The sequence below is a fragment of the Mycetomoellerius zeteki genome, unplaced genomic scaffold (assembly GCF_001594055.1).
Source record: "Mycetomoellerius zeteki isolate Tzet28-1 unplaced genomic scaffold, Tzet1.0 scaffold179, whole genome shotgun sequence".
Classification (NCBI taxonomy): Eukaryota; Metazoa; Arthropoda; class Insecta; order Hymenoptera; family Formicidae; genus Mycetomoellerius; species Mycetomoellerius zeteki.
Genome location: NW_017256747.1, coordinates 859,632 through 886,829, shown reverse-complemented (window position 1 = coordinate 886,829; position 27,198 = coordinate 859,632). Strand labels below are relative to the sequence as shown.

General features: G+C 29.7%; 2 protein-coding genes across 2 annotated transcripts; both read left to right on the top strand.

Moving 5' to 3' along the window:
* The first annotated feature begins 434 nt into the window (after window positions 1-434).
* Window positions 435-6,552, top strand: LOC108721641 (structural maintenance of chromosomes protein 1A-like). Its single transcript, XM_018446284.1, has 15 exons — window positions 435-546; window positions 1,108-1,228; window positions 1,740-1,851; window positions 1,937-2,115; window positions 2,645-2,783; window positions 2,967-3,362; window positions 3,514-3,724; window positions 3,845-3,942; window positions 4,032-4,135; window positions 4,305-4,473; window positions 4,673-4,795; window positions 5,194-5,259; window positions 5,437-5,510; window positions 5,596-5,693; window positions 6,209-6,552. Exons 1-15 carry the CDS (start codon window positions 435-437, stop codon window positions 6,550-6,552), a joined length of 2,346 nt encoding a protein of 781 aa, XP_018301786.1.
* A 251-nt stretch (window positions 6,553-6,803) lies between these two features.
* LOC108721662 (fibril-forming collagen alpha chain) lies at window positions 6,804-26,504 on the top strand. Its single transcript, XM_018446314.1, has 33 exons — window positions 6,804-6,898; window positions 6,993-7,172; window positions 7,267-7,445; window positions 7,734-7,911; window positions 12,301-12,514; window positions 13,558-13,614; window positions 13,730-13,828; window positions 13,968-14,002; window positions 14,082-14,150; window positions 14,231-14,344; window positions 14,508-14,652; window positions 14,786-14,910; window positions 15,086-15,292; window positions 15,998-16,096; window positions 16,275-16,383; window positions 16,645-16,832; window positions 16,914-17,130; window positions 17,990-18,078; window positions 18,171-18,332; window positions 18,848-19,009; window positions 19,100-19,297; window positions 19,822-19,966; window positions 20,334-20,594; window positions 21,295-21,428; window positions 21,577-21,846; window positions 22,507-22,722; window positions 22,810-22,899; window positions 23,120-23,501; window positions 23,749-23,964; window positions 24,242-24,414; window positions 24,535-24,756; window positions 25,274-25,426; window positions 26,436-26,504. The coding sequence occupies exons 1-32, from the start codon at window positions 6,830-6,832 to the stop codon at window positions 25,418-25,420; spliced, it is 5,151 nt and encodes a 1,716-aa protein (XP_018301816.1). The 5' UTR covers window positions 6,804-6,829; the 3' UTR covers window positions 25,421-25,426; window positions 26,436-26,504.
* Window positions 26,505-27,198: the final 694 nt, after the last annotated feature.

Here is a 27,198-nt window from a genome sequence, read left to right as displayed (position 1 = left end):
TATGCTTTATGCAAAAGTCTGTGCTGCGGCCATAAAACTCGTTTCTTTCCTTTCCATGAAATAAAGAACTCTGATTGGTTAAATTTCTTATGCCTTATGTGTTATGCGTTATGCTAGAGTCTGTGCTCCCCACTTAAAGGATGAAAATTTCATTGTCGATAAAAGGTTAATTAGAGATAATGTAACTTTCTTTCCAAGAAATATGAAAAGTGAAAATTTTTATCATTGAAAATAATGGAGAAATTTTTCCACCACATTCCTAGAAAAGGGAAAAAGTTACATAACCATCCAGGAATGCGCACCACAAAATGCGACTTCGACACTTTGGTATTTGCAAATTGGTAACCCTGTTATTTCGAATTCGGAGTTTTCAGATTTTCAACGGTCATTTGCTCATCGATCTATTCATATTTGGTAAATGTTTTATTTTAACAATGTCGATTTCTTTAAATAGAATCGTCATTTCCAACTTTAAGTCGTTCAGCGGAAAAACTGTAATCGGTCCCATCCAGTCGTTTACGGCAATAATTGGTCCAAATGGAGCCGGTGAGATTCTTATGTTTTCTACAACGTTCATTTTATTTGATTTAAAATAAAATTATTTTCTTGCGTATTTAAATGTTTTTATTTTTCCACTTTTAAGTATAAGTTTGTTCGCGTCGCATGCTCCAACACATTCCGATATGCTCCTATCAGCTCTTACTTACTCCAACGTACTTGATAGAGTGAGTAGGAGCTATGGTAGGAGCATGTTGGAGCATGTTGGAGCTTGCGACGCGAGCAAATACTATATGTTAATTAACGTATATTTATAATTATACATCAAATAAATATGGATAATCTAGCTGTTTATTAAAATTATTAATATAGATTATGTATGTTTAATTTAACAACATTTATTATTTTATTTGATTTAATTCAATAAAATAATAAATAAGATTATTAAGATAAAATAAATTTAAATCTATTTAAATAGATATTTAAATTTAAATTTAAAATTTTTTTAAATAAATAAATTTAAATTTTTAATTTTGTTTCATTTTATTTCATGAAATTTTCTTTATTCCTTTCATATTCAAATCAAGATATACACTTTGCGTATTTTAGGAAAATCAAATATTGTGGACGCTATAAGTTTTGCATTAGGGGAGAAGCTGATTGCTTTACGTGTTAAACGCATCAACGAACTCGTTTATGGAATTTCTACTAGAGAATCAACGATGGAATGGTATTCAAGAAATATTTTTTTAATTTTTTAATTAACTTTATGTCATGTTAGATTTTTTAGATTATTTAAATATTTCTTTATTTTTGTATAATAAATAATTATATATCAATACAGGTCTTAAAATTAGCGATTCACAAAGCAAGAAAATTTTCAAAAAATTAAGTAAAAAGAGTTATTTGTAAATTTTTATTTTAAGCAATAATTCCTGATATATAAAGGTTTTTAGTACAGTTTTTACTTCGTATTGTAGAGTGTAGACAACGCATTAGTGAATACGCTGAGAGAGAGAGAGAGAGAGAGAGAGAGAGAGAGAAAGAGAGAGAGAGAAGTGAGGGCGCATTTCTTTAATACTACCATACGTGCGACTTATAGACATGTGGCTATAATCTAAACATAATCTATAATTGATCATATATTTATAAATAACATTTTTACTTAATTTTTTGAGAATTATTTTATAGTATTTTGAGTCATAAATTTTGAGATGTATAATTACTGTTTACTGTTACAGCGATACCTATGTAAAATTGATTTTCAATATAAATGCCTTAGACGGCATTAATAAAAAGAGTTTCACAAGAGCAGTTTATGGTGAAACTTATCAATACAAAATAGATGACAAGGTGGAATTCTACACAACATTGTTTACTGTCTTGTTAAATTATTTTTTTACTATATTAGTTGATATTAATAGTTCTTATCATACAGATTGTTACGAACATATGTTATATGACTGAATTGCGAAAAATTGGTTTGGACGTAAAGGCAGGGAACTTTTTGATACCTCAAGGTTACATCGCATGTGTCGCAATGAAAAAGCCGAAAGATCTAACCGCGATGTTTGAAAAGATTACTAATTCAAATGAGTACAAAGCAGATTATGATAGGTATATTTTTGTTCTAATTGATGGTATAATGTTTGTTGTGAAATTTGATAAAAGTAGGATACAACTTTCACTTTTTCGCGATTGTTCACAGATCTTTTTATTTCTACATTTTTGTTTTTTTTTTTTTTTTCATTGAAATCGAAAGTTATCGTAATAATGATGGTACCTTCAAAAAAATTTATATATTGAAATAAAGTTAATACAATCCTGATTTACATTACGAAATTATTATGAAATCCCTGTCCAATTATATATGCTTTAATCATTTAAAAACTAATTTAGAGTTGAATCAACAACTCTGAATAAGTTTTCGAATTATTGAAGGATAATTGACAGTGATTTTGTAACGCGATATGATGAATAAGGATTATATCAACTTCATTTCAATGTACCAATTTTTCCTTAAGTGTGGTGTCCTTATTATGATCATGAAGGAAAATACATAAGAAAAAATGTAGAAATAAAACTATCCCCTAATGGTTGCGTAAAAAGTTGTATCCTCCCTTACTGGATTTTGATAATATTACAGATTAAAATTAGAACTTTCGAACGTGGCAATAAAAATAAATTTTGAGAATAAATTGAAAAAACAGATATTGATTGAAAAGAAATACGCCATTATGGAAAAAGCAGAAACAGAAAAATATTTAAAGCTGAAAGAACAACGTGTATGTCTTACATATTTATTTTCAATCTATAATACATATATGTAAAAATCTTTATAAATTATTTATATTATAAAAATATTATTGCTTGTATCTTTCATATGTTCGTGATAAAATAATTATTTAACATTACAGGATGAGAACAAATTAAAATATCAATTAGTTCTATTGTTTTTTATTAAAAAGAGAGTTGAATTCTTGCAAGATAAGGAAAGAAAAATCAAATCACAAATAGATCAGTATCTACACGACAAGAAGAATGTAATAATTTTATTGGAAGATACAAAATCGCAATTTAAGACATTATCTAGTTCTCTCGAAGATATTGAACAAGATATCCTGAAAATGAAAAATATTATTGAACAGAGGAAGATAGAACACATTGTTTTCGAGGATGACATTTTATATTGGCAGAAAAAACGTGAAAGCGCTCGTATATCTCTAGACAGTGCGAATAAAACATGTGACACTAAAAAAAGAATCATCCAAGAATTAAATAATGAGTTAGAACGAATAGACAACGAATTAACAGAATTAAGGAAAGCGTCACAGACGAGCACTATAGAACTCAGTAACTCTCAGGTATACTGTGTACTATTGTTATATCTGTTATATCTGTTAGCACTTATATAATATCTGTAAATCTATAATAGTTTATGAAAAAAATATTTTGGTTTTTTATAATAAATTTTTTATAATAAATTTTTACTTAATATAACAATTTATACGTAAGGTTAAACGTTACATGGAATTGACGAACGAAGTTGAATGTCGAGCACAGAATTCTGTAAAACAAATAAAAAGCTTGATGCATGATCTGCAAGAAGATCACACTAAATTTGATAATGAAAATAGACGTAAAGAAGAATTAGAGGACAAAGAAAAGCAGATGATATTAAAGAAGATAAATCTTGAAACGCGATTCGAAAAATTGCAAGATTTAAGTACCAAATTCAAAGCAACTTTAATGGAAAAAACAGAAAAAATACAAGAACTAAATAAAAAAATTACTGAAACAAGGAATAAATTATTAAATCTGGAGAATGATATTGTAAAGATTACAGAGGAGCTTTCCGAGGCAGATATTGATAAGAATAGTATTTTGCATAGGAATAAGAAAAATGAAACAATCAATATGTTGAAACAGTTTTACTCTGGCGTGGTATTTTTACTAATTACTACTAGAATTTATATAATGATGATCATATAATGGATATAATCTATAAAAGTTAATATAATTTTATTTTTTAGTATGGTCGTTTATTTGACTTGTGTAAGCCTATTCATTCACGTTATAATGTTGCTGCAACTAAAGTTTTTGGTCAAAATATAAATGCCATTGTCGTTGATACCACGTACACAGCGATTCAGTGTATTCAACTTTTAAAACGAGAAAAAATAGGCATTGAAATATTTTTACCACTTGATTCAATAAAAAATATAATTTTAAATGAAAGATTACGGTACGTAATTTGAAAAAAAAATTTTTTACAATACAACATACAATATTGTTATATGTTATAGTGTTATAGAAGAACCGCAAAATGTTAAATTATTATATGATGTATTGAATATTTTATCACCACGTATAAACAGTGCGGTTTTATTTGTCACTAAAAATACTCTAGTTTGTGAGACTAGTGAACATGCAAGAATGTTAGCATATCCTGATGATAAACAGGAAGCATATGATGTAATAATATACATATTTATATATTTGAAAACGCAATAAATATTAAAAATATTTTAGGAATTAACAATTATGCATGAGGCGCACGTGCACACGTACGCGCACGTATATATTTTATTATTTTATTTATTATTACACTTTTATTATTTTATTCATTATTACAATTTTATTTATTAAATTACTATATATTTGTCACGTTTAGTGTGTTTCATTAGACGGATGTTTTTATCGTAAAGAAGGTCTAATGTCAGGTGGACAGGCTGATTTAATTGTAAAAGCAAAACAATGGGACGAACGACGAATATTAACATTGAAGGAACAAAAGGTTGTAAATTTTTTCCAAGATCGGTATACCGATGGTAATTAGTGATACATAGCAATTTATATAATTCGCACAATTTTTTAGGCACAATTAATGCGAGAACTCAGAAATTTACCTAAAATTTCTCTTATGCAATCTGAAGTTGATATAATTAATATAGAAATTAATGCACTCACACGCCAAAATAAATACGTAGAAACAGATATAAAAGATACTGTGTGTAATTAAAAGACAGGAATAGTTTATATTTTAATTTTATTATAAATGTACGACCAAGGTTTGTAAACCATTCATAAAACATATATCAGCAATTAACGCTAATATACGTTTTATGAATGAAGTTTACAGACCCTGCGTACGACCTGTTAGCAAATTATAATACATAAAATCTACATTTCTAGGAAAACAAAAGTGTTGAGATACAGAAGGAATTAGACATGATTGACGGAGAAAAAAATGCATTAAATGTATGTATTTTAATATATTTATATACATATGTAACTTGAAAATTTTTATTGATCTGTAAAGAAAGATATTTTCATTATCCGCAAAACTTTTAGCTGGCAATAATTGTAATTGATGACAATATGCAAAAAAAAAATAAAGAAATTAAAAATATGGAGAAATATATTAATTCAATTAAGAATGAAATCTTTGTTGATTTTTGTAACGATATTAATGTGCCGGATATTAGCTACTATGAGAACAATGATTTGCGGTATGAAATTTTTAGTTTAATGTATAATTTTTAATTTAGGTATACATATGTATAAGAAAATAAATTTAATAATATCAATTTTTAGAATTTATCAAGAGAAAAAAACGAGGCAACTGGAGCTTGAGCAACAATATAATCGTATCGAAAATCAATTGCGCTTTGAAAACAAAACCGATATAGAAAGTAAATTTTCAAATAATATCTTTGTTAATACAATACTCAACAAAAAATAGGGAACACTTTCGAACACGATCAAAATCGCGCAACATTTAGAACGCCGTAACTTGCTGAAAAATCATCGCAGATAAAAAAATCAAAAAAGCATTTGAAAGCTTGAAATCTCTACTTTTGATATCGGTAATTGATATTTCAATCTGACTGATCCTTAAGTGGAGCTATAAGGACACAAATGGATTTGTACAAATTCAGATTTGATGGCTATCCATTTGTGTCCATATCTCTCCACTTAAGGATCAGTCAGATTGAAATATCAATTACAAAAGTAGAGATTTCAAGTTTTCAAATGCTATTTTGATTTTTTGTCTACGATGATTTTTTACTGAGTTACGATGTTCTAAATATTGTAGTACAATTTTGAGCGTGTTCGAAAATGTTCCCTATTTTTTGTTGAGTAGTGTATATATCATCTATAATTATTAATATTGTTATACATATATGTACGAATTTTATGTGAAAAGGTAAAGTATTGAAATGGCAACAAGCTGTAGAACATGCTGATATAGAATGGAATAAAGTGTATCAGCAAGAACGTCATGCAAAGATTAAGATTGAGCAAAAAGAAACAAAAATATCGAAGTTAAAGGACAATTATACAAACGTGGCAAAGGATTTGGAGGATGTGAAAAAAAAATTAGATGAGCACAAATCGCAAATTAGCGTTAATGAAAAATTATATTTAGAGGGTCGGAAGGCACACATTGCTGTACAGAGAAAAATACAACAGATAAAAATAGAATGCAATATTATACTTAAAGAATGCAAGGTCTATGAGTTTTTAAAGAATCTAAAAGACTTGTTCTAAGAGATTTATTGTAAAAGATTTATTAAATATTGCATATTGGTTTGATCTCTCAAAATTAATTGTGTTTATTTTTACGATTTTAATACAATTATTTTTACAGATGGAAGATATTAATATTCCAATGTCGGAAACACATCGTAGGCTAGAAGAAAGCTTTTTTACAAGTAACTCATGTTCAAGTATAGAATTGTCAGAAGATTGTGGAATATTAACAAAAATTGATTTCTCGCAATTACCTGAAGAAATTTGCAATTTTACACAAGAAAAATTACGAGACATGACACTTCAACTTAATGAGAAGATTACAAAAATTGAGAATGAACTTAACGATTTAGTAAATCTTAAGGTATGTATTTATAATTTTACATAATATATGTTTAATGTTTATGTTAGATTTGTATTTTTAAAATTCAATTCTATAAATTTGGATAAATATACAGGTTGATGAAAAGATCGATATTATAAAGCAGCGAATGCAAAAAATAAATACGAATCTTCAAAACTATCGTAATAAATATGATGAAATAACAATGCAATTTGAATCAGTGAAGGCAAAGAGGTACAAATCGTTTTCAGATTGTCTGGAACGCGTTACTGCGGAAATAGATCATATATATAAAGTTAGTATTTATAATTATGTTTCAAAATTTTGTTTGTTATGTAGTTTGTTTTTTCGAACATTACAATTTTTATTTGATTTATCTTTTTATGCAGAGATTGGTTAACAACACATCGGCTCAAGCAATTATCTTACCAGATAATTTCGAGGAACCATATGCAGGCAATATAATTTACAACTGCATAGCACCGTATAAAGGCTTTCAGCCATTGCAATACTTATCTGACGGAGAAAAATCAATGGCTAGTCTGGCATTATTATTTGCAATTGAACGGTATATCTTAATCCTAAGATTAATGAAACGTTTTACATGCCTTTGGATGCTTACAATTAATATACAGATAATGACTGAACGTTAAGAGTTAAAAACATAAGGCCGCAGCACAAACTTTTGCATAACGCATAACGCATAGTACATAAGAGAATCAACCAATCAAAGTTCTTCTTTTTCATGAAGTGGAAGGAAAAGAAAAATTCAGAATTGGTTGATTCTCTTATGCGTTATGCATTATGCTTTATGCAAAGGTCTGTGTCGCAGCCCTTAATCTTTTTTTCTTTACAGTTATAAGCAAATACCGTTTTTCATTATGGACGAAGGTGACGCGGCATTAGATAAAATGAATATTAAGAATATCATTTCTTTTATTCGCTCCCAAGAAACCTCTATACAATTCATCACGATATCCTTACGCAAAGAATTATATCGTAATGCTGATGCACTTGTAGGAGTTACTGTTCAAGTAAGTTGATTAATTTGTGTTATTTAAAAATTTTTCACCATCGTGCATTTTATTATTGATTTCAGCATGACACAAGCTGCCCCAACAGTCAAGTATTTGCCATTTCATTAAATGGATATTTTAAGTCAAAGAAAAATTTAGCATAGTAATAATAATATAATATCACAATATTAAATAAAAAATGCCACTGTTATTAGAGTTATCGTTATGAATAATTTGTTTCTCTATATGTTATTTGGAGATACATTTTTCCTTTTAAATTTATCAAACGAGAATTGTAAGATATGAATTAAAGAAATGTTTTATAGATAGAATAGATTGAACAAATTTTCATATTTCAGATACAATGTTTAGACAAGTCAAGTTTTACCCGTTTGTTATAATTTTTGTGTAATTTTTTGTACACATTTATGTTAATTTTATTGTTAAACATATTGTATTAATTAATTTTATTTTATTTAAATTGTATAAAAAATATATTAAATTATTTATAATTTACGTTATAAATAAAATTTAAAACTAATATATATTATAAAATAAAAAATACATTGTAGTATCATAATGTGAAATAAAGTATCTTTGATGCAGTGTGTTTTATAAAAAATTATTTTTGTTTATTCTAATTTAAATGAATGTATATTTAATACTATTTGCATATATTTCCCTGAGATAAACTGTGACAACGTTATGCGTGCACATATGAAGGATACTCCACTATTTAGAGCAATTAACGTTATCTCCATTATTGCATTAGTGCTTATACTCAGATCTATAGTTTTTATTAATGTAAATTTAACACATTTATTTTAATAGTACAAAATATTAAGAATAAAAATGATTGAATACTGATTGTAAAAAAGCGTATCTTAGATTTTACTCTATATATTGTTTAATAATTAATTCAGATTTTATTTAATTTTTTAAAATATTTACTAATATTTGACATAAAGTCAATGTATTATTATATTAAATTAATTATTTTTTGAGATTCAATATTTAATAAAGAATTATTAGTTTATTAATTTTATTAATTAATTAAAAGATTTTGATTTTTACATTATCAAAATAATAATTAGAGTGGTCAAGTTATAAAATTTACCCTATATATAATATATGTGTATATATGTATATATATTTAAAATATTACAAAACTAATTTAAAACACTTGTGTTTATTGCATTTAATTATGAAGCGAGAAATTAATATAAATTTTTTCTTTGCAATATATATATATGTATATCAAAATAATTTAATCTTTTACATTACCTTTGGTTATATATACTTTACAAAAATTAGTAAAGTATATTTAAAAAATTTTATTTCAAATTATATATTAATGAAATCTTGATTACACAACTTCCATTTTACTAGAAATATTAAAGACGCGTACTCTGAATCTTAATTATATATGTATTGTATTTTCTAACGCAGAGGAATACAAAGAAATAGTTTTTGATATATTCTATTAATCTCTCTCTCTCTCTCTCTCTCTCTCTCTCTCTCTCTCTCTCTCTCTCTCTCAAGTGAACTCATAAATACATACAAAAAAATTATTTTTTTTCAATTCTATGTAAGCAAGAAGAAAGAAATACAATTTTTCGTTCTTAATGTCGTGATTTTATATGATCATAGTGAGAAAACGAGCCTCAAGAGCATATATAACATTTTTAATCAAATATCAATATGAATTCTGATAGTATTGTGCCAATTGCATTGTCCCGGTTGTCCCTTTTTTACACATAGTAGTAACTCTGATTTATAGTCGTCACAGTAACGAATGGAGGAGGTGCAGGTCAATGCAGTCTATTGCGGCTAACATCTTGTAAAATAAGACGCACGCTTCGGGAATGCGGCCAAAATGATGATTGTCGTTTAATAAACGTATTAAGTGGAAATGACAACATCTTGGTATCGGAGCCCAAGTGCTTCTTTGACGTTAACTGATAAAAATGAGGCAGAACGCTTATCGCAAACTAGGTCGTCGTAACTCATGTTTCAACGGATGAATTCGTGTTCAACGCAAGGATGCGTAGATGTAGCAAAACTGATTCACTCACTACTAGAAGGCTCCACAAAGTTATAAGTTTTCCTCTAAAAACCTTTGATTAAACGAAATAATTTGATAGTATACTTACAAGTTTGATAGTAGTTATACTTTGTTAGATCATGCAGGTAATATATAACTATTATTTATTTAAGTTGGCTAGTTACCTATTAGGAGTAAACGGAAATAGATGATGAATTAATTTTTATGTCAGCCGAATATAAATTAATTTTTATAGTTGAATAAAAGCCGAGAAAAATATGAACGAATAAATTTTGTTTGTATTATTTTTGGCTTTGAGATGTAAATTACCTACATCACAATTAGATCTCAATCCGTAGAAAATTTATGTTGATTAAAATATTGGGTGTAATGACAACGGCGCCACGCTGTGCATGTCGCATGCAACCCTTAAACGTAAGGTGATGACCTCCATTGCGCGATGTCCTACTGCTTCTAACAATATGCGGAATAATGGTTCTACGCTGACAATACTGACATGAACTCTCTTCCAGACTTCCATGAACTCACCGCAACATTATTTAGCGAGAACTTTGAAGATGTATGGTATTTAAATATAATTTTTACATTTCGTGTATTTATTGCAAATATTTGCAGCCAAAAATAAAACATTAATAATTAAATAATTATTATTTAATTTGAAATATTAATTTTAAATTAATTTACAATTAAATAATAGATATATATATTAATTAATTTTTATATAATAATATATTAATATACACAGTCTGTCTAAAAAGTCCCGAGACTAATTTTTTCCTGAACGTACAAGTAATGCCATTTTTCCGACAATTATGGCAACTTTTAATATCAATTAATATTCATACGTTTTTTTTACGGTGCTGTAGTATATTTTAAGAACCGAAATCTAATGAATATTTTTTATATAAAAAATATGTAAGTTTAGATTTTTTCCTTTGTAAAAATTTTCGTAATAAAATCGAGGGAGTAACCACTTAATGTAATCATGGTACAGAGTCCTCGAAATCATTATCAAATTCATATGAAATCTCTATGTATAATCCTATAATTACATATGCAACCATGAGAAATCATTGTATAATATTAAATAAAATCGTATATTTTACTAAATTACTTCATATGTAGTGAAAAAAATTATTTGTAATCAGATGAAATCATATGAAATCATATAATCTGTAGGACAATATTTCAGATAGGGGTTACTCCCTCGAATAAAATAGTGGGCTATTGTGAAATTTTGTCTAAAATTTAAATCTAGAAATTGGCCAACCTCAGATTCGCATTTTAAAACAAATTTTGTTTCAATATTCCTTATAGATTGATTTTTCGTGGGAAACAAAACTAATTAAAATAAAGGCGATAAAATTCAAAGTCAAGATAACATTTAGTTGTTTTCTTTGATGGCTTTTTGACTTCCGAAATGAAAAATTCAAAGAGAACGGGTTTTGACGATATTTTGGACATTTAATTGATTCGAAATAGCCTTTAATGTGATGAACGCATTGAAAGCTATCTCAAAAGATGACTATATAAAAGCTTCTAACTACTGAAAGACATTCTGAGTAATGTATTGATTGAAGTCAGAAGGGACTATGTTAAAAGTTTTCATTAATAAAATTGATATATTTTTGTTTTTTAATTTTTCCTCAATCCAGTCTTGAAACTTTTAGGCAGATTTTGCAAGTCAAAATCAAATGATCATAGTAGATACTAATCAGTACTTCCTCTGATAAATTTTTTTGCTTATCAAGACTTACGTTTGATTAAAAAATATATACACACACACACACATATAATATTTACTTTTATAAAATTAAATATCATTTAAAAGCAAGAAAAAATTTGGTCAAAAAAGAATTCTGTTGAATTCTATTTTATCCCTTAGTATTTGCAATGTATCAGCATTATACTTGATAATCTAATTAAAATAAAAAAATAATATTGATATAAATAACAAAAGTCATTTATTTCAAAATTTTACCTATGTATTTCCTGTCAAATAATTTTAAATGCATTTCAGTTTCTCTTTCCTTTCTTATTCAAAAGAAAGAAATAACATCATTGATAAATGAGAATAAACAAAGAAGGAAGGAAAGAAGTGTACAGGTCAGATGGAGGGACGGTAAGGGGGTGATCATGGAATAAGACAGCGGGAGAACCGCGTGCATCTTGTAAAATAGAGGATGATGACCTCCCCTACATCATACAGAACATCTGCTAAATAGATGACACGCCGGTTGTTATGAGTCTAGTTGCTTTCAGTCTTGCGATGCAAGCGAATCGGAATTAGAATCTATATTTTCTTCGTTCTCCAGTGAAGTTTTTCCACCCCTGCCGGATAGAGGGACTTCACGATGAGACGGCGGGCTTTAGAGCTGATCACGGGACTTCTCGTGGTCCAGCTGCTGTTGCCTTTGCCGGATCAAGTGAACGCCGTGAAAAACAGATTGAGGAAACAACGATCCAAACCGCAAGAGCATCAGGCTCAGCAATCTAGCAATAATTATGAATATGACTATAACTACGAGAACTACGATGAATACGATGAAAAGAATGGTGAGTGTCTTATGAATGTTCGAAAAAATTTCACTATACAAGCAATGAATAAAAAAAAGGAAAACTTTTAATAATATTTTCTTTTTACTAATTTTGTCTTTATCAATAAGAACACACGTATATATAGGCAACGTATCTAAGAATTTTTTAAATGATCGTGATTAGTATTACTTATAAAAATAATGAGTTTTGATTTTCGTTTAATTAATATTAAAAAATATCAGGTTACACAATATGTAACATATGCGAAATTTGTTGAATACTAATTTGATTTCTATGATCCAAATTAACACCAAATTAAAAGTATAATTAAAATTATTTTAAATAAAACAGAAATTTTGTATTACCACCAAATTAATGCTAAATATTCATAAAATGTTTTTAAAATCCTAAAATAATAATTCCAAAAGTAATCCGGAATATTCCGAAATACTTTCAGAATGTAAGAGTAACATTTAAATAATCTTTAAATATTCCATTTATGCATCGTAATTCTTATTATCTTTCAAAAGTCTTTTGAATTTTTGTATCATTTTTTATTGTCTTTTCCAATAATCTGCGAATTAAATTATTATTCTACTTAATAATAACTATAATAACAATTTTATTTAATTAATTTTACTTCAAAGTAAGTAAAATATAATTGTAAATGGAGAACAATTACTCAATTGTCTTGTTAACTGATTCGGAAGTTTTGCGTTACAGATTAATCTCGTTACAAGGGTCGCATAAAATAATTAATCTTGTTTTAATCTCTCTCAAAGTAATCTAATTAGTACCATTTATTTCAATCTATTAATTGCAAATCCAATTTAATACGACTCACAGTTATAAGAGATAGCTTCCGGTTTAGCTTTTGATTCTTCGCAGATATTAAAGATGCTATAACATTCGATAATTTACGTTATAGACATAAGTATATTATATTTACGTAGATATACATTAGATATACATTATATTTGTTTATATGCAATAAGTTCTCATTGGTAATAATAATCTTTTATTCTTTTTTCACTTAACAACATTAAGATATTATTTTTTAGAAACTACAACAGTATTGCCATCACGTGCAATACCATCAGATATCACGCAACTTTCGGGTAAGCAAAAGTTTTACATTATTATAATACGATAAAAAATTATTATCAAATTATTTAATAGTTATTGTAACTCAATTATTATAAACAATAATATATAATTATTAATTCAATGTAGAGAGATCCGAAATAACAACAGAAGCATTCTTGAGACGAGAAACACCTACAGACTTACCAGCTCCTACGACAACTCAATTTTATAATCATGGTAGATCAAGTATAGGATATGTAACATTAATTAGAAAATTATTTTTGTAATAAAAAAACAAGAGAATAAATAGATAATTAGAATAAAATACTTTTATTGATCTCTCGTGTTTTCTGAGATTTAAACTTTGATTATTTTACAAATTTAGAGGAGACTAGTTCCACATCTGCTCGGGATCATTCAGTAAGTACAAACTATTTGATAACAAAGAATTAAAGAAATCAAATTCTGTAAGGAATAGTGATTGTTAGTTTTTTTTCAGGTTTTGTCTACGGAGATTTTACCGGGTGAAAGTAACATATATAGTTCTGTGGCTGTACCAGGAATACGAGTTCGTAAACTTATAGTTACAATAAATAGTTATGTAAAAAATATATAACAATTTACAAAAAAGTAACATTTATAAATTAGGGTTCACCTGGTCGACCTGGAGATGCTGGTCGTCCTGGCGATTCAGGATATCCTGGACAACCCGGTACACCTGGGATCCCAGGGCCACCTGGACCTCCAGGACCTGTACCTGATGTAAGAAATCTTTTTATAAGTTAAAATTATTTTCGTTTATTTATATTATTTAAAGAGTGAATTATTATTATTAATATGTACACATATTCAATTATTGTATACCGCATAATTTATATAAATATATGATAATTTATTAATGTATTTAAAATATTGATAATAATAGGTATCTCTTTATTATCAACAATTGGCTTTGTCTCAAGCAAATGAAGATAAAGGTCCGACTGATGCAGCGGCATCATTGTATGGACCAGAGACATTACCTTATATTCAGGCACAAGTAGGCCCGATGGGTCCGCAAGGTTCTCCAGGTAGATGATTCTTTAATAATTTTTTTCAATTTATCTAAATAATCGTTGATCTTTTAAATTATTTTAATAATTCTATCTAAAATTATCGTTTTTAATGTGCTATTTAAAAATTATATTCTATCTTTCAATTTAGGTTCACCTGGTCCTCCTGGTCCTCAAGGTTTTCAAGGTACGCGAGGTGAAACCGGTGAACTGGGTTCTCCAGGCCCTCCTGGCATGCCAGGTCCTAGGGGTTTACCAGGATTGCCTGGAAAAGACGTAAGATTATTTTTAAATATTTTTATGTACTATTTAATTTATTTCTCATATTTAAAATTTATGTAATACTCTTACATTTATTTAATTTTATTTACAAACTACATATATATATATAATTCAATTATAAATTACATATTATATTTAAATAAAGTATTTTATATTTTATTAACGATAGGGTATTAGTGGAGAAGATGGCGAGACTGGTCTACCAGGATCGCCTGGTCCTGTGGGACAACGTGGCCTTCCAGGAATACCTGGGCTTCCAGGGCTGAAAGGTCACCGTGGTTTTCCAGGTCTAGATGGTGCCAAAGGTGAGCAAGGAATTTCTGGTGAAAAAGGATCTATGGGCTCGCCTGGATCGATGGGACTAGTAGGACCGATGGTATGTAAATAATGCTATTCGAATAGGTATGTGTATAAAATTATAAAATAAATTTATAAAAATACACTCAACAAAATTAAAGCATCATCTGTTCCACCCTGTATAAAAATAAGCAAATTTCAAGATGGAATAACTTCGTAAAAAATTATCACATCAAGATGTTTAAAAAAGTATTTTAAAATTTGAAATCTCTACTTTTCAGATCGGTACTTTAGAAAACGGTCTTACTGATATTTTATAGAGTTACACAAATATATAAAAGAAAATGCATCAAATCTCAAAATTTTTTACGAAATTTGCGAAGTTCCACGGCGCTAATTAAAAATTGTACACAAATTGTGCACAATTGTACAATATGCAATTTTTAATGAGTGCTGTGGAACTTTGCAAATTTCATAAAAAATTTTAAGATTTGATACATCTTTATTTATATTTGTGTAACTCTATAAAATATCAGTAAGATCGTTTTTTAAAGTAATAATCTGAAAGGTAGAGATTTTTCAAGCCGTAAAATGTTTTTTTAAACATCTCGATACGATGATTTTTCACAAAGTTATTCCATTTTGAAATTTGCCCATTTTTACATGGTGGAACGCTTTAATTTTATTGAGCAGTGTATATTGTATTCTCATGAGGTAAATTTTAATGTTAAAAACATAGAAATAAAATATTTTTCTGTATAAATATTGGATATTATTGACACAGGGTCCAGCTGGACCTCGCGGCGAAAGAGGTAGAGAAGGTTCGCCGGGTCCTCCTGGATTGAGAGGCCTCGACGGAATTGCTGGGTCGCCTGGGCAACCCGTAAGTAAGCTAAGCAATTTAGAGATTGAAATACTGCATATATTAAGGTATATCTCAAAGTTTTTTGAAAAATTTGTAATTCTTTACGGATATTTATGAATCTGATTAATGTTTATTTATTTAAACATATATACTTTCATATTTATTTAAATGTATCTAATATTAATATTGTTTATAGGGTGTTATAGGTAAACCTGGCTCACCAGGTTTTCCAGGCAATCCTGGAATTAAGGGTGATCAAGGACTGCAAGGACCGACAGGAAACCAGGGTTTGCAAGGTCCGCGAGGTAAGATATTTTAATTTTCATTTAAATGAAAACATAAGTTGCTGATTAGTTTTATGTTATATACATTTGAGAAGATACCCGCACACCTTTCATTGCAAATATATATTAAATATGTATTTGATACATGATTTATACGTATTGTTACGAATCTGCTATATAGCTATAACATTGCAAATTTTATGTATCTGCTACGTATTTGAAATCTAAAATGCGGGTAGTTTTATTTATTTTCTTGATTTTAATTAATATTTTATATCAAAGGCGAAAGTGGCCGTCCAGGACAACCTGGTGAAACTGGTCCACAAGGTCCTCAAGGCAAAGATGGAATTCCGGGTGAGAGAGGAGCCATTGGAGCAATAGGACCCGTTGGTGTAATCGGGTTTCCGGGTGCTCGAGGTCAATCTGGAACACCGGGTAATCCTGGTATTCCTGGCGCTAAAGGAGCACCTGTGCGCATAAATACCAACAAGAAATAGTTCAAGAACTTTTTAAAAGTTACTTTTTATAAAACCTTAATGATAACCTTACAGGGCCTTCCTGGTGATAGAGGTTTGAAAGGAGACACTGGAGTGAAAGGTGATGCAGGAATACCTGGTCCGCGTGGACTTCCGGGACCTCCTGGGAATGAGGGCAAAAGAGGCAAAAGAGGTATGCGTGGACCAACTGGCTCTGTAGGACCTTCTGGAGAACGCGGCGTACCTGGAGAACGTGGTCTTCCTGGATCGGATGGTCCTAGCGGGCCTCAAGGTATTACTTATTAAATGTTATATACATGTAGGTATATATATAAATCTCTCTTCTATTTACTTTTTTCAAAAGATATTAATAAAACAAAAAAATATGTTTATAATAAATTATTTTAAAAATGCAAAATTTGAAACGATAATATTTACATGTAACATTTTTTAAAATAATTTATTATAAATATATTTTTTTGATTTTCTTCGCCCGTTTTACGTCTATGCGAAAATCTATTTTTTTACATTCAAAATAAATTGATTTACAAAATTATCAGAATAAGTGATGTTGAATTGATCTTGCCTTCAACGGCTGGATCAACTGCGATCTTGTTATCATTGCTAGATCGGTTAGATCGGGAACGGTGCACTTGCACACAGTTCAATTGCACACATCACTCACATCGGCCGATTCCTAGTAATTTTTAACTGCTTTATCAATGAGATTATATTATTTTAAATTAGCCAATTAGCGATGTGGGCAATTGATATACACCCGGCTGGTTCAACCTTCTTAAAATACTGGGCCTCGCAAACCTATAATTCAATAATATATTTAGACTTTGATTTCACCCCCTTCCTCCTAGTTTTGATAATAATTGTTATCTTAACTTGAAAATTCTCTGTGATTAATATCTCATTATATATAAGGTAAAATTTGGCACACAGTTCACTTCCAAAATCGAAGGTCCAAAACGGGCGATTTTTTTGGTTACTCTTTCAACTTTTAGATATTTGGTTTATGATAAAATTAAAAAAATTTTCTCTAATGTATGTGTGTGTGTGTTTTATGACACATTCGTACAGTTTCTATGTTTTAAAAAACGCAATATGATAATTATAATAATTATAAGTACAATAATTGTCAGGGCAATCTGGTGATCGTGGTCCTCCGGGAGCTGTTGGATCAAAAGGCGCTACTGGAGATCCTGGACGACCCGGACCAACAGGATTACAGGTATAATAACGTTGTAACAGGTATAATAACATTGTAACATATTATTGTGAAAGTATTATATATGATATATAACTATTGAATAAAAAATTTAGGGTGCACGTGGTTTAATGGGTAGACCCGGAGCCTCCGGGAAAACAGGTAATCCTGGGGAACGTGGAATTCAAGGTGCGGATGGCAAGCCTGGAGAACAGGGACTGCCTGGATTGCAGGGTCTACCAGGACCAATAGGAACACCAGGGGAAAGAGGATATCCTGTAATTGATTAATGATTCTCCGTAACGAGTATACACTCTAACAAATATAATCTATAATATAACTTGAACATAAAAATGTTTTCGTGTACAATATAAAAATAAAGCTTAACAATGTAAGTATTAATACAAATATTAATATTATACTATATTATCTCTAATCCCTGGTGAAAATATTTCGCTGAAATTATTCCATGTTTTGGAACATTTCAACGAAATTGCTGAAAATTTGCTGAAATTTCACTGAAAGTAAATTTTTCAGCTAACATACTGAAAAAACGTTGAAACTGAACTGAAATTACTTTGAAATTTCTCTGAAATTTTGTTAAAATTTTTTTGAAATTTTTGCTGAAATTTTGCTAAAAATGAATTTTTCAGCTAAAAATCACTGAAATTAAATTGAAAATTTTCTGAAATGCTGAAATTTTGCCGAAAAGTGTTCTAAAACATGGAACAATTTCAGCGAAATTTTTCCACCAGGAATACTATGATATTTTTTCAAACTTTTATTGTATTAGGGAGAACGTGGAAAAGATGGTGAGCCTGGCAATGCAGGTCCGCCTGGCCCAAGAGGAGATACTGGTAAAGAAGGACCTCCAGGAGTACAGGGTCTACCAGGTCCACCAGGAAGCGACGGCGCGCGAGGTCTTCTGGGGCCCACTGGTCCTAGAGGTTTTCAAGTACGTAGCGTAGAAATATACTGTAATTCTCTGTAATGTAGAGGATAAAATATAATTTATCAAATAAAATATGTGCTTGTATATACACAGGGTCTTCCAGGCGCCGCCGGTAATCCAGGTGTTCCAGGCAAGGATGGAGAAGCAGGAGTACAAGGACGTCCCGGTCCGCCGGGAATGGTCGGCGATAGAGGCGAGCGAGGATTTCCGGGAGAAAGAGGACTTATTGGACATCCAGGACCTGTAGGACCTAGGGGAGAAACCGGAATACAAGGCTCTGATGGTCTCATCGTACGTCTTATATTCCGATTTTGAATATTTATATTATCTGGATCGAGGTGCATTCCAAGTTAAGCATGAAGCGCATGATGTATCATTTGTCTTTGTTGCTCACCTAATTATAAAGAAGGATAAAATGGTACATCATGCGCTTCATGCGTAATTCGTCACGTATGTTTTTTTTAAATTAAAGGGGAAAGTTCGAATTTTATGCTGCTGCAAACGGCATTCTCCCAAAAAATTTTAGAAAATCCGTGCATTCTGTCAAACTTCGCAATTTTCAATATGACAAACACACCCTCATATTTTGAGAGTTACATTAGTAAGTGCATTAAACTTAAACTCTGGCCATATAACGTCTTAAAGTAGAGATTTCAAGAAAAAACGTTATCCTACGATAATTTTTCGCAAAATTATTGTCAGTCAAAATTGACCAATTTTTGCCCAAAATTTTTCTATGCCATAATTTCTTTGAGCAATATATATCACTATGAGATATATATGTGTGAAGTTTATGTATTTATACATTATTCCAGGGTTTACCAGGATCCAAAGGAGACAAAGGAAGTTTCGGTTCACCGGGATTATTAGGACTTCCTGGAGCGAGAGGATTACCTGGAGAATTTGGACAGAAAGGAGAAAGGGGTACAATCGGACCAATCGGCCCCGAAGGTCCCTCAGGTAGCATTTTATGTTATTTAAATTAATTTTAAAATATAAACAATTACAATTTGATATAGACCAATAAGAATAAATCTAATTAAATAAGAGAAATGCTATTTTTCAGTTGTAGCAGATCTTAGCGGTCAAATGTTTCTATATGAATTTATATATATAATTTATATACATAATTTTACAAACCGTGAGCCGAAATCTTTTTCGGTCTTAAAACGCAATTATGAATAGAACTAGAATAAAATATCACATACTAAATTGACAAACAATTTAATAATTTTTAGTGCTAATAATAATATTGTCATAATATAATCATATTTTATTAAAAATAATTTTTAAAAAATATTAATACCTTTTTATTTAAATATTATAGGACATATTGGAGAGCGTGGTCCACAAGGAGAAGTTGGACCTTCTGGCCCTCCTGGAGAACCAGCTGAACGAGGTGATCCAGGTTCTCCTGGTCCCATTGGCGAGCCCGGAGCTCCTGGTAATCCAGGAGAAAGAGGACCTCATGGATTACAGGGCTCGCAAGGTTTCCCAGGCCCACAAGGGTTAATCGGACTTCCGGGTCTGAAAGGTGATCGTGGATATCCGGGTTTAAAGGGAGAACAAGGAAATCCGGGACTACTTGGTAATAAACAAATAATAAATAATTCTAAACTGTTAATAATAACTGACATAATTGTTTAAGAAATATTTTATGTTTTTATTACATATGTATAATATAATTACTATGTATTATTTACTATAGACTATATATCTATACTATTATAAACTATACAAGGTGATTCGTATTAAAGTGACCAATTTAATTATTAGCGAAATTTGAAGATACATGAAAAACTATAATTTATATCAATATGTTCAATACAAAGGAAGATATCACATAATGGAAATAATTATTTATTATGAGTGGAGGCGTTGGGAACATTCAGGGTCAACTTCATTTTTTTTAATGGAATTATATGAATTTTTTACATAATATGATTCCTCTAATTATTCTGTATATACATAGAAGTATTAAGGTAGAGGTATCAAAAAATCAATAGTTTATGAGATATGTTATATTTTATTCTGGCACATAAAATGTTAAATAACTAATAAACTATTAATTTTTTTATAATCACACCTTGGTACTTTGCAATCTGTGTCGCGACACAGATTGGCTGTATAAGAAAATAATGCTCATCAAAGATTCACCTCTTCAATCCGGCATTCGCTGATATAGGCTCCTCGAAACAATGACTGCGTTCAGCAGAGAAAGCAATTATTGTGAAATTCTTCAGTATAGTTGGTTTATTTAGATTCATTATATATAAATTGATTAACAGGCAGTCGCGGCGAGATCGGAGCACCTGGACCTATTGGACTTACTGGTGCTAAGGGAATCAGAGGTGATCCTGGTATACGAGGTGAAGCCGGTTTAATGGGCCCACCTGGTATTATAGGACATGTTGGACCATCAGTAAGTCGTTAATCTCCATGTATTATATTAAATTTTAATAAACAGATGTATACGCGTGCGTACACACACATACACAATACATATTATGAGATAATTAGAACATCAGAAACAAAAGAGTAAATAAAGCATTGGACTAAAAATATTACAGGGACCACCAGGGAATATAGGACCACTTGGTGCTCCCGGATTACCTGGTGTCAAAGGTGATGCCGGCGATACTGGACATCCTGGAAATCCAGGTCCAATCGGTAACCCTGGTCTACCTGGAATCGATGGAATTAAAGGCGAAAGTGGATCTCCAGGCTCTCAAGGACCGACAGGTTCTCAAGGACCTCAAGGTCCGCCTGGCGAAAGAGGTTTATCAGGTCTACCTGGTTCCCCTGGTCCTATAGGGAATAGAGGGTTACGCGGAGCTCCCGTAAATAAAAATATATAATTATATTTAAAGAAAGAAACTTATTAGGCCGTGTGAATACACAACTAATAAGAAATAAAAGTCTTTAACGGTCAAAACTGGATCTTAAGTGTTTAAATAATTTGATACTATATATGTCATCATAAAAATTGCGTGCCAAATTGATTTTTCGGACTTTTAAAACGCAATTTTGACAGAACTATAGTAATAATATCATAATTTGATGCTTATAAACATCATAGAAAGATTTTAATAATGCTGATAAACTTATTAAAATCTGTAAATAATTTTATTACGAAAAATATTACTTCGACCGAGAATCGAACCCGAATCTCCCGCTTGTCGAACGAGTATCCTCAGGCATCGAGATTTGATAGTCTGTGAGGACATTTGTCCGGCAAGCGGGAGATTCGACGCGCAATAGTCATGATGACGTACGTATCGAATTATTTAAGCACTTCGATTCATCTTCGATCGTTGAAAGTTTTTATTTCCTATTACGTAGTTATACTTAAATTATTTTTTCTATTATATTTATAATTACTTTTATTTTTATTGTATTATATATGTATATATATATATTTATAATTATTATATTGTGTATAATTACTAAATTTTTCCACTTTAAATAGTTTAATACAAAATAATTTATTTTTATTACAGGGTGAAATAGGACAACCTGGAAAAATAGGAGCAGAAGGTCCGCCCGGACCTCCTGGATTAATAGGTTCTCCAGGTGTTCCAGGTCACACAGGAGAAATAGGACCGGAAGGACCAACTGGAAAACCAGGACCACCGGGTATAGGAGGCCGACCAGGTGACAAGGGACCACCTGGAGTACCTGGTGCTGCAGGACCATCAGGTCCTCCTGGATTACCTGTACAACTTTTGTTTTACCTTTCTTTGTATAAATATGATAAAGTAATAATAATTATCAATAATAATTTATTTCTTTCCTTTTAATAGGGACAATCTGGTCCCACCGGATCTATCGGACTCACTGGAGAACGTGGTCTGAAAGGTGAAACAGGATTGCAAGGTGTGGAAGGTCCACAGGTAATGGGCTTTCAACTAAATTAATGTAACTCTAATAAGTTTGGAATTAATTAAAATTAAAATTAAAAATTAAAAATTAAATTAAAAATATTAAATTAAATTAAATTAATTTTATACATATATAAGTCGGTTTTTAAAAATAAAATTCTTGTAATTACGATATAATTTATATAAGAATTTCATCTTGAGCACATATACACATATGTTCTAATATTTTCAGGGACCACGAGGAAAACCCGGCCCAGCAGGTGTTGAAGGTATAAAGGGGGATCACGGAGAAGAGGGACAGAAAGGAGCTAAAGGACATCGGGGATTTACTGGTTTACAAGGATTACCCGGGTCTCCTGGTTTAATAGGAGAAAAAGGTATACCTGGTCTGCCAGGACTTCCCGGTAAAGACGGAGAACCAGGTATTAGAGGTAATCCTGGACGAGAAGGCAATCCAGGTCCCATCGGACCTGCGGGAAATCCTGGACCAAGAGGTCCACTTGGGGAAGAAGGTCGCCAAGGATCACCAGGTTTTCCAGGACCTCCTGGACCACCAGGTCCTCCTGGAGAAGTGGGTTTCGGTTATGATGCGGCGTCTTTAGCAGCATTTATAGGTATAGCTATAATTAATCCGAATTCTAATATATTTTTGAAGGTAGTTAATTCCACGGACATCATATAAAAAATTTCTAAAGAATGTCACCAGAACATCATCTAAATAAATTTAAATGTATGGTTAGATTTAGTTAGATTTTTCTATATTATTTAAGTTTTTAATTTATTAAAAATAATTAAATGAAAAAATTTATTTTTATTTAAATTATAAATTATTATAATGTTAAAAAATTATTTATTATTTAGGACAAGGTCAAACTAAAGGACCAGATCCACTTGGAGATGAACCACCAAGAATATTTAGTAAAGATATCACTGAAAAGGAACGAAGAGAATTACTTTTGAAAGCGTACGAAAATTTAAAATCGTCGTTTCAAAAATTGATGAAACCGGATGGTGAAAAAAATTCGCCTGCTAAAACTTGCCGAGATCTATTTGTTGCTTACCCGGACAAATTATCTGGTAAATCTTAAAAATCACATACTTATTCATAACTATTTTTTCATAACTATTCTTTATGTTTATTTTGATTTTTAAACTTTGTTTTTTTCAATAATAAAAGTAAAAAATACATAAAATTATATAAAATAATAGATATATAAGACTAATTAAATTTCTTTTTAGGAAAAATCTAAGTTGAAAAAAGTTTTAATTGAAAAGCAAATATTAAGAGTGACAAATATATAGTATTAATACATATTTTTTATTTGAACATTTAAATAAATTTGTGCATTAACAGGTGAGTATTGGATTGATCCAAACGAAGGAGATGTTCGGGACGCGATCTTAGTCTATTGCGATGCCGAGAAACGTGCAACTTGCATTTTACCAAATCCATCGCGTTCACCAGAGATCACTCACATCACTGATCAACAGGAAACTTGGTTGAGCGAGATAGATAACGGCATGAAGGTTGTATTATATTCTTTATATTACTTCTAATTCCACTTCTGTTAATTGTTACAACAAAAAATATACAACGCATTACTAGATAAATAATGATTATAAAATAAATTTAATTATTTCATTCAGATTACATACAAGGCAGATAGTAATCAAATCGGTTTCTTGCAATTGCTCTCAAAACATGCGAATCAGAACATCACGTATCATTGTAAAAACAGCGTGGCTTACTTTGATTACGAGAAGAAATCGTACAAAAGGGGCTTGAAGCTTTTAGCTTGGAACGATGTTGAATTGATACCACGAGGTAATCAGCGTCTTAGATATGAAATGATAATGGATGAATGCAGGGTAAGTCAATTTTCGAGCGCAAAATTTTAACATTACTAGTCTATTTGCCATAGACGAAGACTTATGGGTCAATTCTAAGCAGAATCGTAAGACTCGTAACATGTTCTCGAAAAACTTTTAAGAACTTATGACTAGTATTCTATGTGTATGTATCGTAAGATGATTATTCATAAATATCTACGATTTCTATAAGTAAATTTTATGGCTAGTAAGAAACTGTCTATAAAAATATTGTATAAAGATATAAGCACTTAAAAATTCTTATAAGTCTTACAAGAATGTGTTACGAGTCTTACGATGTAAATAGTTTTAACATTTCAAAATTTGATATCTCTTATTGATTTTCCATTTTTATAAATAATTATATTTAATGCATTAATTATAACTTAAATCATAGAATACAGATGTTTGAATTTAAGAACACTAAATATATACGTAGGAAATAAACATAATATACACACACAAGACAATATTACATTTTTTAAATAATTTTATATGTATATTTATTAATTCACAGATCTATCGAAACCACTGGGGTAAAACCGTTGTCTCATACGAAACGGATAAACCCGTAAGACTTCCTATATTAGACGTGGCTCTGCGAGATATCGGAAAACCCGAACAGAGTTTTTCTATTGAGATCGGTCCAACTTGTTATGATTAAAACAAAGTAAGATATTGTGACATTACTTTATCTTACGTTTATGTTATAATTTTCCATTTCTTAAAAATTTCCAATTTTAAGGACATAACTACATACATATACACATATATATATACATATATTAATTCTGTCTAAAGTGATAATTACTAAAAAATTACTAAAAATAATTACTCAAAACGTTAGGTATTTAATTTGTAATAGCTTTGTATATGTCGGTATTTTTTATGCAAATTCTCAAGCAGAGGAAATACAATAATTTAGAAATATATATTGGATTGAGTAAAAACTAATTTCGTATTTTTATGTCAAATACTATACATACAATATTTTCGATAAAAATGAAAAAAAATTTAAACTAAAAAAAGGATTTTAAAGTTTGAAATCTATACTTTCGAAAAGTCACTATGCTTTCTAAGTTTATGTGAGTTGGGTAATTTTTACATATGTATGAAAACTGAGCTGAAAAAAATGAAAAATGTTCTTCTCACATTGCAAGCCTGTCACGTGCCCAAAAAAATTTGCAAAAATTTTCGATTATCTAACGTGAAAGCTTAAAGTTTTCCCTAAAAAATTGTTAAAAAATAATCCTACGATTTTGTTATACTGAGTTACTTGTGGATTATATAAAGAGTATTCTAACTTTGATTGCTCCCCTCCGTTAAAAATCATCGTGCCACACTTTAAAATGTTTGAAGTGAAATCTAACTCTAAAGAGTGAAATCTCACTCTTAAAAATTGACAATTGAGCCACTTTTTTTCAATGCTGGTTCAATTGTCATTATTTTGTATTAAATTTCACTTCAAAGATTTTAGAGTGCACAATTTAAAAAACAAATTTTTAAAGAGCTAAAACTTTGCTCTATCATATCATATAATTAATTAAAATTTATTTTGTGTTTCAAAAAAATTATGTTTTATTTCACTCTAATAAGTAGAATAAACTTTTTACTCAAATCAATATATGTATATATATTTAACATAATTATCTTAATTATATTGCATTTTTTATTTTTAGGACGAACGCAAAACTAATTTAAAAAAGATATGGAATTTGAACAGATATATCGCTTGGATATTTTATAATACCAATTAGAAAAATTCTCGGAGTACTTAAATATTTTTCAATCAAATATTAAATACCTGAGTATTTAAATGTAAAAGTATCCGCGTAATAACTATGGATTTACTCAATGCGCACTATGCCAAAGTATTGTGTATTGTACATAATGATAAGTACATATAGATAAGTTTCATATATAAATACAGCGTTTATTATTCTGTTCAGCTATTTAGGAAAAATAAAATTGTGCATTATCAAAGTTATACTCATTTAATATTCTATTCTTACCTACTATCTTATAAGTGCATAATATTATTTAATATGAAGTAATATTTTAAGCATATTCTTAGAATATTAAATGTGTAACATTTTAATAATTTTTACTAAAATTATATAATATTATATGACATTCTCGAAATATTAATGGAAGGTTATATGTCCACTCCTGATAATATTATATGATTATTAAAAGTATTATAACATTTATTTAATGTTACTGTAATATAAATATTAAAAAGTATTATAACAGCACACACACATTTACTTTAATTTGTAAAACTGTTATATTTGTTCAGTATAAGTATATGTTTAAAAACTGAAAATGATTTTGGCGCGCAGTTGTAGAACTGAATATGTACTTATAAAATCACGTCGAAACGTTTTTTTAGCACAAGATGCAGCAGACTGATAAGAAGAATTTTCGTTACTGGATTGTGAA